This window comes from Polypterus senegalus, chromosome 1 (genome assembly GCF_016835505.1).
Source record: "Polypterus senegalus isolate Bchr_013 chromosome 1, ASM1683550v1, whole genome shotgun sequence".
NCBI classification, from domain to species: Eukaryota; Metazoa; Chordata; class Cladistia; order Polypteriformes; family Polypteridae; genus Polypterus; species Polypterus senegalus.
The window spans coordinates 327,000,858-327,025,570 of NC_053154.1; the positions used below are offsets into that span (position 1 = coordinate 327,000,858).

Genomic DNA, 24,713 nt, shown 5'->3' on the forward strand with positions numbered 1-24,713 from the left:
TTTTGAGTACAAGTGAATCAAGGAGAATGTGCAGACTCTACAGTGATAGTGTTTGGACCAGTAGAATATTGGATTCTAGAGATGTACAGCAGTTACAGTTAGTACATGAATGTTGGATTCTGGAGATATACATTAGTTGCTGTTACCACTGAACTACCTAAATAAGTGACCTTAAATACTAAAATCATATTAAGCAGCTGTCAGTGAAAGGTTCTTCATGAAGAGGCCAAATCTTGTCCACATCTCAGGGCCAAACTAGGTTCACAGGTCATTTTATTCATGACATCCAAATTGGACAAGATTTAATAAAAATGTAACCTTACCTAAGGTTTGCACTTATTCACCACATTGCTTTTATTCGCAATTTTCATTTTATCCCAAGGTTTTAGCTTTCTAATCATTTCGACCAACACTGACTCCACTTCAGCGCGTAGGTGGTGTTCTTTAAAAACTCGTGTAGTCACGTGGCACCAACAACTGGCTCCTGCGCTGGTTTCGCGCTCATGCGCACACGTGACGCCAAGCGTGCTCGCGCGCCCTCTCCCTGTCACGCGGGCGGGGTGAGTTCGGCGGCTTGTGGATCACATGACCTAAGCCGCCGGACTTCGGCAGCCTGTGTGAAGGAGATCAGAGTTAAGAGACATACGGTGCGGAGTTGGCTGCGATGGTGAGTAGTTTGTTTTTTGTACAGGTGCTGGAATAGGCGGCTACTCGTTGGAGTTTATTTTTTGACGTTCTGATGGATGCACCCATTTTATTTTTTTTACTCCGACAGAGTTTTGGCGACGTGAAATTGCAGGAGGCCTGATCAGAGACCTGCAGCTTGATTTGTAGAAGTGACCGAGTGGTGGGTTGTGTCAGCTGGTTGTGGCTTCCTTTTCTAAATAGTCAGAAACATAACGGCATCTGGTCACTTTCAAGGAATACGTAGGGCCAATCACTGAGTGCAGGGCCATCTCCGAGCATGATACGGGTGACTTTACAGAAGTGATTCCGCGATGTGCTCTGTGATCCTATTCTTGCACAACTTTGTTTTTAGTTTGCTGTGGCATAATATAAAATTCCATGGCTGGTGAGACAAGGAGAGTGAGAAGGGCGGGTCCGCCACTCCAGGCTCGTCTGTTGGCACTAGGGCGAACAGGCTGTTTGTGTCACTGAGGTTTCGGCAACTTTCTAGACCTCTGAACCTTGTGCGTCGGCCTGCCGGACTGCACTGTAACCTTGACATGATGTGTCGGGATCAGGAAGATTATCACTTGCACAAACCGTGCAATCGCCCACAAACGAGTGTTTGGTTGGGGCTTGGCCAGTGGTGGTAACGTGGCAGTTTATGCCCATTTGGGGTCTCTCGGCACAGACCCTTGAAGCTGGTTACATCAATCAAGGCAGGTGGTATAGCATATGTTAAGTAATCGTTAACTGCTCAGCTGTGTTTAGTTTCTGAGAACTGGAAACCCCATCATCTCTTTAAATATGTCTGGACAAGTTATATAATTTTGGATTTGCATTGAGTTATTAAACAATTGTACTACAACGTTACCAGAGATTAGGTTTGTATTAAATAAAATATATATTTTTTTTAGTGTAAAGTATAAGATGGCACCATTGCCACACAAATTCTGAGTCCCCAGGTCAAGTCCTGGCCTAGGTACTGTTTATGTGGAGTATTTACTGGCCTAGGTACTGGTTGTGAGCCTCTGTAGGTTTACCTTCCACAACTCAAAGATGTGTGTGAATTGCAACTGAAAGCTGGTGCAGTCTGATTGACTGGGTGGGTGGGTCTGCAAGGGTGGCTGTAACGTGGCTCCCTAGCCAGGACTGTTTTGTTTGTTCAAGATTATTGTCATGTGTAGATAGTACAACAAAATGGTTACTTGCATATATCCTCAGAATAATGACAGTAATAGAATAGTAACAGACACATAAATACACACCACAATATGCATACTAGGGATGACACAAAACCAAAATTTTAGTATTTGTTATCAATACCAGTGAAATTTCATAATATTCAATACCTATTTGATACCAGAACAAAAAGAAAAAAGCCATTCATCTCTTTTTATTCAAAGTACTTCCTTTATTTAAGTGAACAATGTCGTCCCATTTTCTGTAATCCCTATAAGTATAAAATGCAAAGATGACTGACTGACTCACTCACTCGTCAGCAAAAACAGTATTTCCTGTTTAGTTGAAAAGCAGAAACTTGCCAGAATGGAACATCTAGGGCAGCATGTAACTGCTATGGTCAGGTCAGCTTGGGGAGCATGCACTGGTACAGTGCGCAGCCACACCTCCTACACAACGAAACACCTCAGGATCTTGGTTGACAACCCCCCAGGCAGACATGTGACCAGTCTTACTCTCCACAAATGGCTGTCTATCTGCTGCTGCTAGGTATTACGTGGGTACCCCCTTGGCCTGGTCCAGTTGCTTGGGTCCTCAGCAGTGAGGATCCTGCAAGCTGGGACACCTTCAGGGAATTGCACCACATGGCCATAGTGCCGTAACTGATGTTCCCTCACAATGCAGGTAATGTGCCTTATTCAGGACTTGGTGAACATTGTGTTCATGCAACACAAAGTCTAACCATTGGTATCCAGGGATTCACTGAAGGAGTGCAGTCTTTGTCTTGGGTCACTGGATAGTGTCCATGTCTTGCAAGTATATAGCAAAACCGGATGCACCAGGACTCTAAAGACTTGCAAAGATATTGAGAGAGCAACACAAGCCTTTCCAGCAACCTCTTGACCCCATGCTCTCCCAATCCATCTGCTATCTGTCACCAAAGACATGAATAATGCTGCCAAGGTAAGTAAACCTCTCGATGAGGTAGACATTCTCTCCGTAGACAGGCATGCTGCCGATGGCAGTGCCCAAGAGGTCATTAAAGGCCTGGATCTTGGTTTTTATCCAGGACACTTGCAAGCTCAGACACTCATACTCCTCATTCAGTTTCTCGAGAGCCCCAATCAGATCCCCCATTGCATCGTCAGCAAAGTCAAGATCAGTGAATATTTCTTCACCGACAGATGCTCCACAGCCACTGGACCCCACGGCTCTGCCCAACACCCAGTCCATGCAAGCATTGAACAGAGTAGAAACAATAACACACCCCTGATGAACCCCAGAATCAAAGGGGAGGAATGCTGAGGGAACCACTAAGAAAGGACATTTAGATAAATCCATATTAGGTGTTAAAAAAAAATCAGTAGAACAGCTAATTACCCCAAATTTTCAAAAACACTTTGACTGATTTGATTGAAATTTGGTTAAGCTATAGAAAAAAAGGAAAACTAGCCAACCAATATTTTTATATTTGCCTGTATTTATCAGTAATAATACTGTAGTGAGTTGCTATTCTTAAGGACCATATCCTTTTTTCTGTTAAATGGCGAGAGGGACTCACTTAGAGAAGTGGGGCTGCCACTTTATATAAGTGAAGGTCACTACCTGAAGAGATATTGAAGGACAAAAATTCCGTGAAGCTCAAGGAAGACAAGCTTAGCAAGTTGCCTCCTTGGGCACACACGGTGTTTCCTATTCTAATGGTTTCTTTATGGTGCTGTTCAAAATACATACAAATATTTTCCTGATTGACTTTTGGGCGGTGTTAGTTGTATTGTGGAGAACTTGGGCATCCAAGTCTTCAGCATAGAATGATATCATGGACTAACTGATTTATCTTGCCATGTACATTTACTAAATGTATTCTCCTGTCATATTTTCTGCAGTATCTGAAACATATTGCTTAAAATCAACACTAAAAATAAAAATTCACACATTATTATAGCTGTACTGTTAAATTAGTGAATTCCAAGGTAATTTTCTTGGACAAACTCATTAAAGCTTTTCTGACAACATGCTATTACAATCTTGTTTATTGGAGACTCTCTCTGTTAGATCACTGTCATTTACTATTGTAAGATTTAGATTTGCATCACATGCTGGTTGCATCATGATCTTAGGAGAGAGCTTGTCAGTGCATCTTTTGGTTATGTAGCTTTTCATGGAAAGGAGTGAGAAAAACAACTTTGCCGAGGTCTCTGGAAAAGGCACTGGATCCCCATCTATACTGAAGTAGATAATTTGGTTAGAAAATAGATACTCAAAGAAGAGAAGGATGATAGTCTAAATAACCATATTTTACTTACTGTATAATACAGCAATGTGCTTAAACACCAAGTCCACACCTTGGAAATATTGAAAGAACTCCCTTAAATAAAGGAACCTCAAATGGCATTGACAATTAAAAGGTATTATGTAACGTTTGAGCCATTGTGTATGCATACAGCCTGCATTTTGTGTACCCTGGTCACTTCGCCTTCAGCTGCTCACTTGTTATGCTAGTGGTGCTACCCAAGTTTTTTATGTGTGCTTGTTACGCCAAAAAGTTTGTGTCAACATTTATATCATATTTGAGTTTAATAAATAAAACTACAGACCACATGGTGCAATGTTTAGTTCTGCTGCCTCAGTATAGTTGTTGGAATTTGCACAGATTCCTTGATGTTTATGTGGGTTTTCTTCCCACGTCACCAACAATGAGTGTTTTAACCTGTGTTTGGTGTCCTGTCTTGAGCTGGTTCCTGCCTTTAACTTCATGCTGACAGGACCTGCTGCTACTGTGGATTTAGAGTGTATGAAAGTGTCATGTTCATTAACGTTACATTTTCAATATATATTGAGCTCTTCCACATTTAGCATTAAATTAAATACATTTTAAATGCCAAGTGCAAGTCAGAAGCCAACACATAGATGTTGGTACATTCACACAATACAGCAGTTCACACTGGGCCACTTGAAAGTTAATCTAACATTGATGCATTTGTTTTTTTTTGTTATACCTGGAGTGCTAAGGGAACAGCTTATTACATTATAGAGTACCAGTAACAGTGCACTGCATGATAACATGTAGTGAATACACTTGACTTAAGCATTCCTAGTTTTCAAGCATTCCTAGTTTTCATCCTCTTTCTCTGTACGTTTGGCATTCGTTTGCTCAGAGGTTGATGTGCTTACTGCTTCCTGAGCAGCTTCTCTTTTCTACACCCTAGCGGCCCTCTTCTTTCGTCGGTATCTTTTTGCGTTAAAACTTATTACGTTGGTGTTTGTGTTGCAGTTACTTCGTAACTTTTCTTTAATTTTTTTACTTAAGCTGACACTTAAGTCTTCAATCTGCCTAAAAAATGATTTAAAATATGAAGAGGTAGGGGAAGTGATGGCGAAGGTGGTAGGGATGAGAACTGCGCCTGTACGCATGCGCTGCACTGCTGGCTGCTGCTGAGAGTTGATTATACAATAACATAAAATAAAAATAAAAAGAGGAAAAGCCTTGGAGGTCAATCATCACCGCGAAAGTGGATAGTAGACGTCATGTAGTATATGTGTTATAAATTTCAGGTCAGTGGGTGAAACGGTTTGCGAGCTACTGGTGATTTAAAATCCTGGACAGACAAACGGACCGGGCCTTTAGCATATTATGTAAGAAGATAATGATTTTTAAGGCACCATGCTCTTTAAGTGCTGATCCACTATTGCTATTATGGTGATTTTTAGGTTTTTGTCCTTAATTTTTATTTGTATTCTTTCACCTTCCTTAAATGGTATACAACTTTTAAGATTTAGAGTTACTTCACTGCTAGTGGTTTATAGTAGTGAAATAACATTTTTTGTTATTTGTTGTCATGAAAATAGGTGTACAGTAGTGCTAACTTAAAAATCCTTCTCTTCCATTAGCAATTCTATAATGTGTCTGTAGATGGTGCTGTGTAAATTCACTGTTCAATTCTTGTACACCCATGTATTAGTGGTAGTAGTATTATCACATGTACATAGTAGTACCTGATTTTTAAGCAATATGAAAATAAAGTGTTTGTGCAGGTTTGTACTTGCAGACTCAATTTTGTGGAAGTCGATAAAAAAATTGGAAGCAAATAAGCACCTCCGATTGCCTGCTGGCTCCCATATTTCTGAGGTCATCTGTTTCATGAATGTGTGTGTTGCTTTTCACCGATGCATATTTTGTGTTTGTTCCACGTTAAGCTTCTGTCACTGTTGTCTAGCCTAGAAACACATTGTCACAATTATGCATCCTAATCTTTCCAAAGTCTCATAATGAAGCACATTCTTTCCACCTCTTAAACTTATTTCCTGATGTCAAGTTATGGCAGAAAACTTTTTTTTCTTATTTATTTTGATTGCAAACGAGTCTTGGTTGAACATGATGGATATTTTTACATTAATAGTTGATGGAATCTTTGTGTTTCTTTGTGCTGGTCCCAAGCCCGGACAAATGGGGGTCTACGTTAGGAAGGGCATCCGGTGTAAAATTTTGCCAAATCAATATGCGGACAAGATGATCCACTGTGGCAACCCCTAACAGGAGCAGCCGAAAGAAGTAGAAGAAGAGTTGATGGAAACTTTGTACAGGCTTCAGGTAGATTGAGAGAGTTACATTTGATTCTTCTCTGTCATTTGTTTCATACGTCAATAAATTGGTGAAAATGTCCTTTTATCATCAAAGGAATTTAGCCCAATTTTGACCATCTTTGACCATGAGAGATGCAGAATGTTTAGCCCATGTGTTTATTGCATCTAGGCTGGACTGCTGTAATGCTTTAGTGTATGTTCTTTTAAAGTCTGTTCTCAACAAACTGCAGTATGTTCAGAACTCTAATGCTAGGGTTCCCACTTACGTCAAGTTCTGGGATGTAAACACCAACATTGAGGGAGCAAATTCATTCCCAAGTGAATCTTGCATTCACTATACAGTACTTCTCATATCTTTACAAATTACCAGGCTTCATGTTATCTCTCTGATCTTCTGTGCTTATATTTTCTGCCTATCAGCTGTGATCTTCTGTAGTTGATCCTCTGCTTACCATTTCTAGGACTAGGAAGAGTACTATGGGTGCTGTAGCCTTCTGTGTTTCATTTCCAGTGCAATGTACTTCTTTTAAAGTTCAGAGAAGTCAGTTTTTAAATGTAAACTTAAAAACTTATCTGTTTGCTAAACATTTTGTATAAACTGCCTTGTTACCCTTTTCTACAATCCTCTTAATACATTTTTAACTATTTCGTACCCCTTCCTTCAACTGTGGAAGGCGCTTTATAAATAAAATAAACATTTTGTATTTAACTTTACTAACAACTAGGGGGCTGTTCCCCCTGCTCATTTTGCTTGCTAACCCCCGGGTGGGTGCTATGCGCTAGCCGTTTCACAGCTGTGCTGCTCGCGTATGAGGAAGCAGATGTACAATTTAAAAAGGTTGTTACACATGCATAATAGAACTAACTCTTTTACATTATGGCGAGTAATTAACCATAGTAAAAAATAGTGAAACATAATAAATTGAAAGAAAATTGTTTCATGTTGCGTTAAGAGGTATTCGTTGTGGTATACGTTTTCATTCTGTTTGGCTTTGAAATTAACACGCAAATTAAAACTTAGTTTTACTGTAAAACTTCGGTAAAAACAATATTTGGAATTAATTTTTCATCAATATCGCATTGAATTTTGATTCCGTGTTTGGACTTGCATTGTGACAACACAATGTATACTTGCTTGTGAGTGAATATCGTTTCTTTCTCTCTAATAAATAAACCGACTTTTTCAAATGTTTGTTCCTGTGATTTGTTAATTGTCATAGCAAAAGCTATTCTAACAGGAAACTGTAAATATTTTAATACGAATGGCATATCAAGATCTCCTTTGGTGTCTAATGTTATCTGCGGAAGATGTACTACATTACCTTTCTTGTCGCCTGTTAAAATTTTACATGTTGGAATTGTTTGACCAATTTTAAATACAACTAATCTTGTCCTATTGCATAGCCCATCAGTCATACATAAATTACACAATAACATTATGATACATCTTTCTTTCAACAGTAATTCAGGCGGTGGAAGACCAGACAGCGCTAACGGTTGTAGATATTCTATGGGATATTGTAAGTTGATGTTTTCATCTTCCGCACGATCACCACCGTTTCAGCATAGTCTATTGATACACATTTAGCCAATTTGCCATTTAACTGATCGTCAATTTTGCGTTAATTCATTTGACTTCATTGTTTCTCTGTGCTATGATTGCCCATGTACTCATTTCTTCTGTTGATATCCCTTCGGGATGAAATTCTTCAATAAGATTTGGACATAATAAGTCTTCTTTTATTGGGAACTTAAAGTGAGGAAAACGTAAAAATTTCTAAGAGTTGAGAGCACAGGAACTGTGTCTGACAAAAGCATTCACACCAATGAGAGGTGAGCGGACCATGGGTGTGGGACGTTAACCGGAAATGGTTGAGAGGAGGGCAGGAACCCGTCTACCAACTTGAAAAAATCTCTTGGCAATAGACTTGTCTTGTCTCAAGATTTTCTTTTATAATAGAGAGATAATAGTAAGCTTTTCATGGCGTAAAAAATAAATTACATACCTTTCAACCAAGCTGAAAATAAATTAATGTGGATTATTTATGGACGGTAGAGATTGAGCAGCAGGCTATTGACATTCAGACTTTTTTCATAGAACATATGTATTTCATTTTTAAGATAGTTTGGCTTTATAGGTTTATTTTGTTGGCTAGCCTTTGAACTTTTCATAGGAATTTTCTGTTGCTTTTGAGTTTACCGATCACATTTGATATAAGGATTAGATTCTTGTGTAACAAACAGTTGCAGCATATTGCATTTTAAAGCCACACACTAAAACTGATTTTAAAAAATCTTAGACTTCAAACATGTAGCTATATGGAAAAAAATAATGCATAGAGCGTTATGTTATAGGGAGACACTGATACTTTCTTTCAGACCCTGCCAGTCAGTACCAACCTTTTTATTTCAAAGTTATTTTTTTTTTTGAGTTTTAATTTCCCAACTGTGCAAGTAAATTATATTCTTAACCTTTTTGGTGTTAAACCCTGAGTTTGTCTCGGGCTCGGAATTCTGTGCAATTACAGTTAACCACGAGTCAGACTTCAGGTGACATGATCTTCTTTTTAAGCTTGAAGAACAATTAGGACAGTATTCTGCTGCCATGTAGTTGGTGAAATAACATCATGCTGTAAAAAATTATGAATATTTCTATGCATTTTGCCATTCTAAAGTAACTCCTCAATATTCATGAGTGGGATGGACCCTTCAACTGAAAAAACAATGGCAAACAAAAAGCCATAAAGGTGGTTTTAGAACAGACTTGTTTGAATTGAGCAATAGTGATGACGATGTGAATTGGTCATCAGATGTTGACGCGAAACTGATGCATGATAAGGCACTGTATGGCTGAACATCCGTGATATGTCTAGTGAAGCTTCTGCATGGTGTGACAGTAGCTTCGTGATTAAAAGGCAAAATAATCATGATTGAGTACAAAGACGAGAAAGACATTAGCCCTGTATGCATTGTTCACAATGTAGCAACTCAATGTTTGTGGAAGTCACTAAGCCTTGTACTGTGGTAGCCTGCAGTAACGCAAGGGGCACATCGATAGTGCAAGCCAGGTGCTGACATTCTGCCCTCTCATATACAGTTAACAAAAAAAATATAAGAAACGTGTGCAAGGAAATCTACTGCACTAGTTTCAACAATGGGCTGCACATTGGTAGGTGTCTCAAAACATATCACATAAAGGTTGTGTACTAAATCTGCATCAGTACAGCAGTGGACACTAAATGTACCTTTTTTTTTTTTTTTTTACTGTATTTATGTAGACATTTTGATACTTGCATGTTTCTGTTGCACGTAATAACATTTTTTCTTGTTGAAAATTTGACATTTTTGGCTCATTTTTCCTGGGATAATCATAATGCAAAGGAGGTAAATGGGTGTTACTATGAAGGGAATGAACTTTTATTGTAAAACATATTTGCATATTGAAAACTATTAAAATAATGCAGGTCACTACAATCTTTCTTGCTATGATCAACAGACTGCTACTATGTATGTATTATGCTCTTCTCCTCTCTGGACTTTTTCCAGCACTGCTATGTCCTTTTTGTAGTCTGGACACCCAAACTGCACACCGTATTCAGATGAGGCCTCACCAGTGTGTTATAAAGCTTGAGCAGAAACTCCTGTGACTTGTACTTCACACATCAAGACGCTATATAACCTGACATTCTGTTAGTCTTAATGGCTTCTGAACACTGTTTGGCAGTTAATATTGTCAAGTCCACTATGACTTGTAAATCCTTATCATAAGGAGAAGGATTTAGAGTGTGGTAAGACCTCAGCACTTTTTCAGTTCAAATTTATATTTACGTGCTTTGATGTGTTGCATATTCATACCTAATTATTTATTCAGTAGGGAAGACTTTAACTATAGTTTACAGAAATCAAATTATTGGCACTGTCCATGAGTATTTATGCCATAAACTGAAGGTCAATTTTAAATATAAAAATTATAGTTGAATAAATGTGGACAGTAAGCGATGTGGTAGGTGTGTATAACAAAACCTTTTCAAAAAACCTCAACTACCTGACACCTTGTGTAAAGGTTTTGGATTTTAAGGAAACACCAGGTTCTGACCAGTTTAGTCTAATGTAGAACTTCTGATGATAGGCTTCAGATCACCATGAGTTAAGTTGGTTTTGAAAATGGATGGATACAAGTCAGGCATTTCATTCTAGCATAGTGCTTAAACAACATTATTTTGCTGTTTTTGTGTGTTTGAGGTATCATTCATTTTATCTGTAATAGTATTAAGACTTTTTGCTAGTTTTGCCTGGAGTGATTAGTATGTGAGTAGCACTATATGTCATTTGTTTGGATGTTTTTTGACTAGTGCATAGTTTTTCAAAAATTAAGTAGTGTTAGACATGCCCGGAACACCTCACCAGGGAGGCGTCTAGGAGGCATCCTGATCAGATGCCCGAGCCACCTCATCCGACTCTTCTCGATGTGGAGGAGCAGTGGCTCTACTCTGAGCCCCTCCCGGATGACTGAGCTTCTCACCCTATCTTTAAGGGAAAGCCCAGACACCGGCGGAGGAAACTCATTTCAGCCGCTTGTATTTGCAGTCTCGTTCTTTCGGTCACTACCCACAGCTCATGACCATAGGTGAGGGTAGGAACGTAGATCGACCGGTAAATTGAGAGCTTTGCCTTGCGGCTCAGCTCCTTTTTCACCACTACAGACCGATGCAGAGCCCGCATCACTGCGGGCGCTGCACCGATCTGCCTGTCGATCTCACGCTCCATTCTTCCCTCACTCGTGAACAAGACCCTGAGATACTTGAACTCCTCCACTTGGGGCAGGATCTCTCCCCCAACCCTGAGGGGGCACTCCACCCTTTTCCGGCTGAGTACCATGGTTTTGGATTTGGAGGTGCTGATTCCCATCCCAGCCACTTTACACTCGGCTGTGAACCAATCTAGAGAGAACTGAAGATCACGGCCTGATGAAGCAAACAAGACAACATAATCTGCAAAAAGCAGTGACCCAATCCTGAGTCCACCAAACTGGACCCCCTCAACACCCTGGCTATGCCTAGAAATACTGTAGCCTCTGTAACTGTCACTGAAAATGGGTTTGACTTACTGCCGGCAATGCGGACCAAGCTCTGACATTGATCGTACAGGGACCGAACGGCCCTTATCAGGGGGTCCGGTACCCCATACTCTCGGAGTACCCCCCACAAGATTCCCTGAGGGACATGGTCGAACGCCTTTTCCAAGTCCATAAAACACATATAGACTGGTTGGGCAAACTCCCATGCACCCTCCAGGACCCTGCTAAGGGTGTAGAGCTGGCCCACTGTTCCACGACCTTGACAAAAACCACACTGTTCCTCCTAAATCCGAGGTTTGACTATCTGACGGACCCTTCTCTCCAGGATCCCTGAATAGACTTTTCCAGGGGGGCTGAGGAGTGTGATCCCTTTGTAGTTGGAACACACCCTCTGGTCCCCCTTAATAAACAGGGGGACCACCACCCCAGTCCATGCGATGTTGCAGAGGCATGTCAACCAAGACAGTCCTACAACATCCAGAGCCTTGAGGAACTCTGGACATATCTCATCCACCCCCGGGGCCCTGCCACCAAGGAGTTTTTTGACCACCTCGGTGACTTTAGTCCCAGAGATGGGGGAGCCCACCTCCGAATCCCCAGGCTCTGCTTCCTCATTGAAAGGCATGTTAATGGTATTGAGGAGGTCTTCAAAGTACTCCCCCCACCGACCCACAACGCCCCGAGGCGAGGTTAGCAGCGCACCATCCCCGCCATATACGGTGTTGACACTGCACTGCTTCCCCTTCCTGAGATTCTGGATGGTGGACCAGAATCTCCTCGAAGCCGTCCGAAAGTCGTTCTCCATGGCCTCCCCAAACTCCTCCCACGCCCGAGTTTTTGCCTCGGCAACCATCGAAGCTGCATTCCGCTTGGCCTGCCGGTACCTATCAGCTGCCTCCAGAGTCCCACAGGACAAAAGAGTCCTGTAGGACTCCTTCTTCAACTTGACGACATCCCTCACCGCCGGTGTCCACCAACAGGTTCAGGGATTGCTGCCACAACAGGCACTGACCACCTTACGGCCACAGCTTAGGTCAGCCGGAATAGAGGCATGGAACATGGCCCATTCGGACTCAATGTCCCCCACCTCCCTCGGGACGTGGTCGAAGTCTCTGCCGGAGGTGGGAGTTGAAGCTACTTCTGACAGAGACTCTGCCAGACATTCCCAGCAGACCCTTACAACACGTTTGTGCCTACCAGGCCTGACCGGCATCCTCCCCCACCATTGAAGCCAACTCACCACCAGGTGGTGATCAGTTGACAGCTCCGCCCCTCTCATCACGACCACAAAGTCGATCATCGAACTGAGGTTTAGGGTGTTCTGGTGCCAAGTGCACATTTGAACACCCCTATGCTTGAACATGGTGTTCGTTATGGTCAATGCATGACAAGCACAGAAGTCCAATAACAAAACACCGCTCGGGTTCAGATCCCACATTCCCCTCCCACATCCCAAAAATGTACATTTTAGGTTAATTGGTGACTATAAATTGGCCCACATAGGTGAGTGTGTTTGTTTGAATGGTGCCCTATCCAGAGTCTTTTACCCCTTGTGTCATATGTGCCTGAGATAGCCACCAGCTCTCTGCAATCCTGAACTGAATGAGTAGTGTAAGAAAACAGATGGAAGGAAGCAATGACATACTATTTAAACCAGATTTCATGAAAATTCTGTATTATATTGTATTCTATCATTCTCTGATGGTATCTGATTTAGCTGAACGGCTTTTATGCTTTTCATTAATGTGCTTGTTTGTTTAATTCTGTTTTCAGAGTTTCCTTGGAGGGTTTTTTGGTCCAGTGTGTGAAATTGATATTGTTCTCAATGATGCTGACACAAGAAAAACGGCAGAAATAAAAACTGAAGATGGCAAAGTAGAGAAACACTTCCTTTTCTATGATGGCGAGTCTGTTTCTGGAAAGGTTTGTTGAAATGCATTTTTTATTTATATATTCAATTGTATAAATCAACAAAGACATTCTTCCAGAACTACAGGATTAAAGTCTAACTTTGTAATAGATTGTATTTTGGACTAGGTTCAGTAATATCCAACTATTAAATGTCACCGCAGGTCTACGCCAGCCTAGACCAACAGTTATAGGACAGAAGTTAAGGTTAGAGGTTAATATGGTTATCGGTGCAGTGAGTGTGTACGCCTGATGAGCCCCGAATTAGGGCGAATTGCATTATTTGACAGTAAAACTATTTCAAATATATATACACACACACATACATATATATCGGTGCTTCCTTACTCATTTTATACTCGCACCCCCTGTGACGGACGATCCTGATTTCGCACCCCCTTGGTTTGAGAAGAAGTATGAAAAAATATGAGGTTAACACAGAAAAACAGATCACCAATTGAAGCTTTATGAATAATGGATACTTTATTCGCCATCAATAATTGTTTTGGTAAAGCCATACTCAGTGTAATCCTCCTTCCATTTTCTAATTTTTTTGTGACTAGCCATGATTAAATGAACGGTAAAAAAGTAAGAGCGAAGCGACGGTGACTTATTGAGGCAGGCAGGCGAGAGCACAATAGCAGGCGGGCTCGATGTGGTGCACGTCAAGTCAATCTAAAATGTGCGATCAGATTCGAAAAGATATATCTTTTCAAGTTCTATTTGGATATAAGTAGGTTCTATTTAGTTGACAAATATATTTGGAAGGAATGTAAGTTGAATTTAGTCTTTAAATTTCTATGGTGAAGAAAAATTTATGCAATGATGACTAAATTTAACTTGCATTCCTACCAAAGATATTTCTGTCGACTAAATAAAAATTACTTATATTTAAAATTTAAATAGAACTTGAACAGATATGATACTTCATAATACCCATGCAGCAATAAGTGCACGTAAGAGCGGGAGTCATCTGTTTTAACAAGCAGCGCATTGCATTGATAATAAATAGCCTGCCCATTTAATTATTTAGGAATGGATAGATAAATCAAGATTTTGTACAAATAATGTTTTTCATTTTTCTTCCTCGCTGGATTCTGGCACCCCCAGCAACAGCTGCTCGCACCCCAAAGGGTATATATATACAATATGCATATATTACATATATACAATTACATTGACAATCATGTTACGTTATTTTCAAAAAGTTTCCTTTTCTTTTTCATTACTTCTTTAACATACTACTTCTCCGCTGCGAAGCGTGGGTATATTGCTAGTTAATAATAAAATCAATATTTGGACTTTTACCTGGTGTCTGGCGACTGAAGTGATGGGTCAAGAGGACGATAGTGCCCCCTATCTGTCATAGCAGGTTGATACATCTCGCCTGGTTTGAGAATATTAATTCTTTCCTTGTATTGGGGAATTCTCTGAGTAAAGGCAGCGAGTGCTTACATTTACAACCATAATAAAATAATAGTTTAGTACTAACCCTTATGAAATTCACACTTGTAAACACCAATATCAATGGTTAAACATAGCAAAAGTTATGTTAACATAAGAATGAGTTATTATAGCTAATTAAGAGTGAAGAAAAGGAAAACAAAACTTTAGTTAATAGTATTCCCAAAGAAAATAAACACACTGGTGCCCATGATCCTTTATAACAGGCAGAGTTATTGTATGATGACCCAGAACTTTTGACTGAACTCTCCCCACCCTGGGTGTTCTACAATCTCAAAGGTAGAAGGTGAAGTAGATTTATTTGAATTGGCACAGATTTGTACTGTTAACTACATTCATTTCCTTTGCTTTGCATTTTTTAGAAAGAAGTCTGGTTATTTTTAATAATGATCTCAAAATATTTTTAAGGGTCATTGAATTGTGGGACCATTAGTTTTCACCCTCTGTATACATTATAAGGACTTCCAAAATGACAAAGTAAGAGCATTCTCGTAACTGAAACTTAGTTCTCTTTGAACACTTTCTTAATGTCACAGTTTTTGATTACATTACTCCAGTGAAAAATAAGTCAACTTTGCACTGATATGTCCTTGCTTACTAATTTATAAAGGCAACATGATTAGATCTGTGTGGGCTTGTATTGTGGGAAAAATGCAATTATGCCAGAAATGGTTTCCGGTTAAGTTCACAGTAGATATTGTTGTTTATGGAGATTCCATAAAGGCATGAGCTGTTAACAGCGTCATAGATTTAATGAAATTATTGTCTTGAGATGCTTAAGAGGAGCTGTTAATGCCAAAATTGAAAATAAAAGTTAAAATTAGTGAATAACTGTTGAGCCGAATTAATACGTGAATAAGCACAGGGCAATGTTTACTCCAACACGTGCCCATTTTTCATTTGAAATTAGCCATATTGGGCTATTGAGTCCCCTTAGTCTTACTGGCACAAGTTACACTTGAAAATTGGCAAAAGAAATTCACACTTAACACTCCCAGTTTGAAGGCCAGAGCTTGCAGCCTGTCTCTTTTAGTACATTCCTGGTGCTGCAAGATTAAGTTTCATGTGAAAACTGCCAGTACATTTCTGTGTCTGTAGAAGGTTACACTTTTAAATTAATTATGATCTGCTTGCCTTTTGTATCTTATAATTCACATTTTGTATTTGTCTGTCCTATTTAGACAAACTGTGTTTCATTATAAGCTTGTGCGCTGAACTTTAAAATTCACAAGATTCATGCCTCAAGTCTGAACTCTAATGCTGTGGCTGGGTTATTTTTATTTATCACATTGACATATTTATGACATCTCAACCTCTCACCTTTTTCTCTTTGCAAGCATTTATGGTTGGAATGTTTCACACAAAAAAATTAAAAGTTAAGCTGTAATGTTTTTTTTTTCTTTTTGTATATGAAAATAAAAGCAATTCAAACACCCTAAGTGGCAACGCCATTATTCTAAATACAACTTGACTGCTACATGCCATTTGTAGAGTGTATGTATATACTCATGTATACATTTAGGAGTTACAGTTATGTTGCAGCTGGGTGAATTTGGACATCAGTTATGTTTGAATTTTCCCCACTTGGGTGTTCACAGGAAATTTCCTACTGGGAAGCTCATAATGTCTTTTTTCCCATAAGTTTGCATTACTCCTGAGCAAGTAACTTAACTGTTTTGTACTTTAGATATCAAAAAGTATTTGCTATCCTCTACAAGTCGCAAGGTATACTGCCGAAACAATTTGGATTGGATTTGAGGTGGAAAAAACGGTATATTAGGCTTAAAGTGCAGATTCTTTTTTTCCTGAATATTTTAGTCACATAAGTTAGTTCCTCTAAACAATGCAACTTTTTTTGGATATAAAAGATTTTTAAAAATAAGGCTAAGGATTTCTTTGTAAAAAGTAACATGCAAAAATTATATTAGAGGATTACAAACATTTAAGGCAAAAAAATCACCAACCTTTTATTAGCAGAGTGGATAATGCTGCTGCCTCACAGTTCCAGAGTGCTGAGTTTGAATTCCAGCCCAGGAACTTTCTGTGATGAATTTACATGTTCTCACAATATCCATTCATCATTCTCTCATGTTCTCCATCTTAAAAACAAAAAAAAAAGTGTGTGCAACTATAAATTGGCTAGTATGAGCCAATTGCGAGTGTGCCCTCCGCTTTCAGGCAAATACTTATGTGTGGATAGTACCTTTCAACAGTGAATGTCATTCCAAGCTATTGTATTATTACAGAGATACAATGCATTTGTTTACGTACAAGTACAAGAATGTTAAGCAAAATTTGACTCGTGTCAAAGGTGGAGACTGGGCTTGCAACTCATAGATTTAAAGTGTAATACCGTAGCCATTAGACCACATTGTCTGCCTGTAAAGCAGTAATGTACTGTATATTGTTTAACTTTTTAGAATAACCCCACTTTTTTGTTCCCCCTTTTTATTTTAGGTGAATGAATTTTTAGCAAAGAACCTTAAAGTTGTATAAATCCTTTATGCTCAGTTTCTGCTGAACATCAATCTTGCAGACTATTAAAATTGTCAAATGTTTGGGTGGTTCTTTTGAAATTGTTTGCTAATCTTTTCCTTCAATTTATTTTTAGCTGCTCTTTATTTTTGTTTGGAGGAGATGAGGGCGTTCCAGTTTCTTTGTAATTTTCAGTATGTAACATGCATACTTTATTGTGTTTGATTCAGGAGCCTAAAGACATTTACTTTTTTTAAGGCCTACGATAAACTTCATTGTTGCTTTGTTTTCCATTATGTTTTATCTATCAGCTAATTAGTGCCGAATGCGGATAGACCTCACACAGTAACCTGACAAAGTGACTTGAAAAGTCTTATATAACAAAACCTCAGTTATTTTAAAGCTTCTTCAACACTCTTAATATTAACTGGTTCATGTGGAATTTTGGATTATGATTTTGTTAGTATTGATTATGCATAATTTATTTATTGGGTACTACAGAGAAATGTATTGATCATCATATCTAATTCTTTCTAAAACCCATGCTGAAATCCCCAGTATTTATAAGGTCCCTGGTTGAAATTATCCAAAACAAATTTCATACTCAGATTCAAATTAGTACAACCAATGAAAGGATGTGTAAGTTCATTGTAACACATACAGTAGTGGTCAAAGGTTTGGAATCACAAACAAAATTCTACGTTTTCAAAAGAAATTGATGCTTTTTTATATCGGGGTACCGTTAAACTTATGTAAAGAAATAGGCAAGACATTACTAATGGTGCAAATGGCTATTATTGCTTGAAAGAACTGATTTATAATTATTTACATATGACTACATTATCCCCATTTTAGCTTATCCATAATTAGTAATGTTTAAATGCTAATTGGTTATTAAAAACCTTTGTAATGTACTAGCACAGCTGAAACATGTTATTCTTTTCAGTAAAGTAATTAAATGATCTTTCCTTAGCTTGCACTCTTTTATTTGGATTTTGGAGTTCAGAAATTGCTGCCAAAACAAAACAGCTATCTTAAACAATGTTTTCCAAAATGAAGTTCTTCCTATGCAACTAATTTCCAAGAAAATGAAAAATTCATACAAAGGTGGTAACAACTGTGTTGATAGATGAGGGCAAAGTGGATGTGATATGCAGACAGCATAGCTGTTAGCTAAAGAAATATTCTTGTTGGACTGAATGGCATCCTCTCATTTGTCAAATCTCTTGTGTTCATATAGAAAAAGGTGTGGAAGGCCCAGATGCAAAACTGAATGAGAGAATAAGTACATCAGAGTCTGTAGTACAGGTCCTCAGTTGGCTTCCTCATTAAACACATGCTAAATACCAGTGTCACCAGCTACAGTAAAAAGAATACTCTGGAACACTGACTTGAAAATGAAAAGTCATAACTGAAATTGGCAAATAAAAAGAAAAGGTTTAAATGGACAAAAGAACCCAGACTTTGGGTGGTGGATGACTGGAAAAGAGTATTATGGCCAGTATCCTTGAGACTTCTATTTACTGTTGCACATGGCACCAGGACTGTCTTAACAGCATTATAGGCCCCCAGGCAAAGCAGTGCACTGGGGCCCTACCTACACAACAACTCAGCAAGTCACAACATACATAGATTAGCATGGGGCCCCTATGCTTGTGGGGTCCACGGGCAACTGCCCAGCGTGCCAATGTGTTAAGACGGTCCTGCATGACACTGGTATTTGGCATGTATTTAACTTACCTTTAAGATACTTATTTCTCAAAATACAGACGCGGATGTACTTATACTTTTGTGCATCTGGGCCTTCTGCTTCTTTTATCCCTTTATACTGTAGATTCAGTTTACCCTGTTCTTGGAAGAGAGTACTGGACACCTTTGTATGAAATCTTTATTTCTTGTGAATCTGTTACATGGAATAACCTTCATTTGTTAGAATAACAACAGACTGATGCATTTCTTAAAAAAGTTGTTTTGATTTGTCTATTTTTTTTTAAGCCAAGAATGAATTTTGGGAATACCAGTATCTGCCAACCCATGGAAAGACAACAGACTTACTTTATTGAACAGAATAAATGGTTTCAACTGTGCCAAAACATTAACAAAGGTTTCTCTTACAACCAACTAGCAAAATACCCGCGCTTTGCAGCGGAGAAGTAGTGTGTTAAAGAAGTTATGAAAAAGAAAAGGAAACATTTTAAAAATAACTTAACCTGATTGTCAATGTAATTGTTTTGTCACTGTTATGAGTGCTGCTGTCATCAAGGATTTGATTATCATTATTTCTTTCAATCAGGTTCGTATTTGGAGGACGTGTTGTGTTCAAGTTACATTCCATGTTTGTCAACCGTTGTAAAGATAACAGGTTTCATTCATCGAAGTGTTCACTACCCAAATCGCTACTCGTGAATCTAAGATGTTTAACAGGCATTCCCGGTATTAAATTGTGGATTTGCCTGCGAATATTTAGCGGCAGCGTGTCTATGAACTTGTGGAATCTCTTGCGAGTAGCGAGAGCATCTTGTAACGGTTGTCACATATTTTTTTTATTGTGTTCTTTTAACTGTTTCTGCCACGTGCTTCCTTTTAGAGATTATGTCCCAGTAATTAACTGTCTGTGGGATATCTCTTTAAGAAGAATTGGGGGCCAAACTACGCCTGTGGGTCCTTGCTAAACGTACCACGGTGTGACATAAGCGGAAGTACCTGTAAAAAGGCAAGGAGGCGCGTATTTTGAAGGAAAAGTGAGAAGGAAAACTGTTTAAAGGTGAATGGAAAGAAGCAGCCAGCGGTAAAGCAAGGAAGATTCCGTAATAAGGACGGTTGGGTGCAGGTAGAAGGGGTGCCTGCTAACCTAAAAGGGATATTCGGACCTCATGGCTTTACTTGTCTGTTGTGGAGCGGGCGTCAGCCATGGACGGACACTAATGCCGAGTCACTCGGGTGAAATGGACGTCATTCTTCAATAAAGGAACTCTCGCCGAGCCGGTGAGATCGCTTCTTTACATGTAAATTAAGTAAACGTGTCCGCGGCGCACTTCAGGATTGGTCACTGGATTCACTGCAGACTTGCCAGGCCGTGTGATTATAAACTTTTAAAACAAAGTTCAGATAAAGGACTGGGGAACGTGTGGGGATTGTGTGTGTCTGGGTGTCTAATTTATATGTGTATATAGTTGTAATATAGGTTAAGTACATGTGAATATATTTGCGCCGTTTATAAAGAAGATATTCTTTCCGTTTCTTTACCTTGCTTTCTTGCATTCTTTCGTCTTCTTTCTTTTTTCGCCGTTTTCTGGGTATATATATTATAAAGTGTTTAAGGGGTGGCAGATTATTTAGGAGTTGTATAGTTATTATAGATTAGTTAAGGATTGTTTAAAGGTTGTTTATTGTTTTGTTTGATTTATAATGTATGTGTATATATATATATATATATATATATATATATTTTTTTTTTTTGATTGTTTAAAGTATTGTTGGGGTGATTATTTCCTTTTTTCCTATAAATTCACAAAGTCCAACTACAGCTGAGAATATCAAATTGGGGCTAAGGTTCTGTCGGTTTCTGTTCCTAATAGAATTAATTTTCCTAAGAGTAGGAGATTTTTGTGTGTGGTGGGCTCCTCATTCAACTTAAGAGGAACTCGCTACAGTCTCTATTAAGTTGTGGATTTTTCTGCGAGTATTTAGCGACAGCGTTACGAAGTTGTTTCCGTCTAGCTGCATCAGAAAATATACCGCGACGTCTGACATGCCTCCTTTTTTCTGTTTTCTCACAGCTTAGATTGCTGCTGATGGATAGCCTTATATGGACAGGCAGTCAATTACGTGGGAGGCGTGGGGATGGGGGGCGCAATATAGGCAGGCAGCCAACTACGTGGGAGGCGTGGTGATGCGGGACGCAACTCCGCCTCACACGGTGACCGAGCTGCAGGCTATGGCAGTATATGTGTACGTAAGTAGGATTCAGTTATGACCGTTACATGTAGAATTTCGAAATGAAACCTGCTTAACTTTTGTAAGTAACCTGTAAGGAATGAGCCTGCCAAATTTCAGCGTTCTGCCTACACGGGAAGTTGTAGAATTAGTGATTAGTCAGTCAGTCGGTGTTTTGCCTTTTATTAGTATAGACTAGCAAAATACCCGCACTTCGCAGCGGAGAAGTAGTGTGTTAAAGAAGTAATGAAAAAGAAAAGGAAACATTTTGAAAATAATGTAACATGATTGTCAATGTAACTGTTTTTTGTCACTGTTGTGAGTGATGAGTGTTGCTGTCATATATATATATATATATATATATATATATATATATATATATATACAAACACATATAAACATACATATATATATATATATACACACACACACACATATATACAGTGCATCCGGAAAGTATTCACAGCACATCACTTTTTCCACATTTTGTTATGTTACAGCCTTATTCCAAAATGGATTAAATTCATTTTTTACCTCAGAATTCTACACACAACACTCCATAATGGCAAAGTGAATAAAGTTTACTTGAGATTTTTGCAAATTTATTAAAAATAAAAAAATGGAGAAATCACATGTACATAAGTATTCACAGCCTTTGCTCAATACTTTGTCGATGCACCTTTGCCAGCAATTACAGCCTCAAGTCTTTTTGAATATGATGCCACAAGCTTGGCACACCTATCCTTGGCCAGTTTCGCCCATTCCTCTTTGCAGCACCTCTCAAGCTCCATCAGGTTGGATGGGAAGCGTCGATGCACAGCCATTTTAAGATCTCTCCAGAGATGTTGAAGCGGATTCAAGTCTGGGCTCTGGCTGGGCCACTGAAGGACATTCACAGAGTTGTCCTGAAGCCACTCCTTCGATATTTTGGCTGTGTGCTTAGGGTCGTTGTCCTGCTGAAATATGAACCGTCGCCCCAGTCTGAGGTCAAGAGCGCTCTGGAGCAAGTTTTCATCCAGGATGTCTCTGTACATTGCTGCAGTCATCTTTCCCTTTATCCTGACTAGTCTCCCAGTTTCTGCCGCCTAAAAAAATATCCCCACAGCATGATGCTGCCACCACCATGCTTCACTGTAGGAATGGTATTGGCCTGGTAATGAGCGGTGCCTGGTTTCCTCCAAACGTGACGCCTGGCATTCACACCAAAGAGTTCAATCTTTGTCTCATCAGACCAGAGAATTTTGTTTGTGTTCAAGTTACATTCCCTGTTTGTCAATCGTTGTAAAGATAACAGGTTTCATTCATTGATTCGTTTCTTACTGCATCAATAAACAGCTCGTCTTCCTCTTTATCTGAGACGTGACACACTGCATGCACGGGTCTTTCTTTAGCGGGACATTGACTTTTTCCACCGTGTGCTTTGTTTCCGCAGTAACTGCAGTTATGAATATGTTTGTATGTGTGACACGCTTCATATTTTTTTCCTGCCTTCTCAATTGTGTAATTCGGTTTTTGTTCAGCACTCTTTGGAACTGTTGCTTTTTTTCTGTGCACTGCATCAGTTCACGTGAGCCGCTCGGTGTACATGCATCGAAGGTTCCCAGCTCTGCTTGTGCCATCTCGTGCGATGTCCATGGTTTTATTTAATGTTAGCTACGACCCAGCACTTAAAAGTTTCTCTCACAGTTTCGCTGAGTTTGTGCCAAACACCACCCTGACCATCTCATCTTCGTCTGCATAAGCACAGTCCTTCACCCGTGAATATTTATGGGCAGTGTTTCTATTGGATTGCCGCTGACGGACGGCCTTATATGGGCAGGCACTAAATTACGAGGGAGGCGTAACTCCGCCTCCCACGGCCATCGAGCAGAAGTCTATTATAGTATATGGATGAAAAAAATAGGTTCCAGTTATAACTATTACGCGTAGAATTTCAAAATGAAACCTGCCCAACTTTTGTAAATAAGCTGTAAGGAATGAGCCTGCCAAATTTCAGCCTTCTACCTACACGGGAAGTTGGAGAATTAGTGATTGATCAGTCAGTCAGTGAGTCAGTCAGTCAGTGCTTTGCCTTTTATTAGTATAGATTAGCATTTAAACATGGTTAATTATAGATGAGCTAAAAGAGGTCACCTCTTGGGAAACTGGGATAATGGCTGTTAATAATGGGGCTTTGCAGTCATGTGAATAATAAATTACAAATAATAATAATAATTCTTTGCATTTATATATCAGCCATTTCAATCAATAATAGTTGTTTGCAACATTAGTAATGTCTATGCTATACCTTTAAATCAGTTTATTGCTACCTTGATTTTAAAAGCATCAATTTCTCTTAAAAATATGAAACTTTCTGGATTATTCCAGACTTTCTACCACTAGTGTACATTATGCAGAAAATATTCAGGGGCAGATATTTTTCTGGCATAGAAGGTGTGAATCCTTTTTGAACAGCTAGAAAGAGATATGATACGTATGTTGTGCAAGGCTGTGAATAATCTTTCATATCTTTCTGTTTTGAATAAGACTTTAATTTTTGGTTGGTATGGTTATACGAATGATTTGTCTTCTAGGTAAATCTCACTGTTAAACAAACGGGCAAGAGGCTAGAGCACCAAGGAATTCGGATTGAGTTTGTTGGACAGATTGGTGAGAAATCTTTTTGAGTCTTGTTTTCCTCGTACAGTACCAGAGATGAAAATTCTTGCATGCGCCTTTTTGTTTCTTTATTAAACCCATCTCTTAAGGTAAATGGCTTATTACAGAGATTCTTGTTTTGTAAACCTTACTATTGTAAATTTACAATTTTCACTAATCACACTGTACATTTCTCTGTCTTTTTACTATTTAAGTTTGCACATTTTTAAAACTCTAATAATAGAATAAATCTGAGAATTAATATTAAGATATTATGTCAGTTTTTTTACCAGTTTTTATGCTGTATTCATTTATAGTTATGGTTGCAAGATGATCTGCTGTGGCGACTCCTAATGGGATCAGCCGAAAAAAAAGAAAAATTATTTATTGGTATCATTGCACAGAGCTTTAGTGCTGTTGCCTCGTAAGTCCAGTGTGTGGAGTTTACCACTTTTTTTGTGTCTCTGCTGGTTCTTCTCTGGATCCTCTGGTTTTGCTTCTACATCCCAAGCTGATTGGTGATTCAAAATTGGCTCCATGAGGGTCCTGTGATTAGTTGTTGCCTTGTCCAACCTTTTGCCCAAAATTGTTGGGCAGGACTCACACTTGTAATGGATTATGCATGTTTGAGTATATTGATTTATTTTTATCCGACAAACTGTAGTAAGTTACACAGTAACTATCCTCCCGCCATGATATAAATAATGCTGCAATTAAGTGTTACTAGAGACAAATTTTTGCTTAGCAGGCAAAGTAGTTTTCTGTTTGAGTGCCTGGAGCAGTC

At 39.1% G+C, this 24,713-nt stretch overlaps 1 protein-coding gene across 1 annotated transcript in view; it reads left to right on the top strand.

Moving 5' to 3' along the window:
* The first annotated feature begins 541 nt into the window (after nucleotides 1-541).
* The window catches only part of vps26a (VPS26, retromer complex component A), a 38,977-nt gene continuing 14,805 nt past the window's right edge, over nucleotides 542-24,713 (top strand). The window contains exons 1-3 of the mRNA XM_039737651.1: nucleotides 542-667; nucleotides 13,283-13,432; nucleotides 23,866-23,941. Of these exons, the coding sequence (XP_039593585.1) occupies nucleotides 665-667; nucleotides 13,283-13,432; nucleotides 23,866-23,941 (229 nt within the window). The 5' untranslated portion in view covers nucleotides 542-664. The remainder of the gene's footprint in view (nucleotides 668-13,282; nucleotides 13,433-23,865; nucleotides 23,942-24,713) is intronic.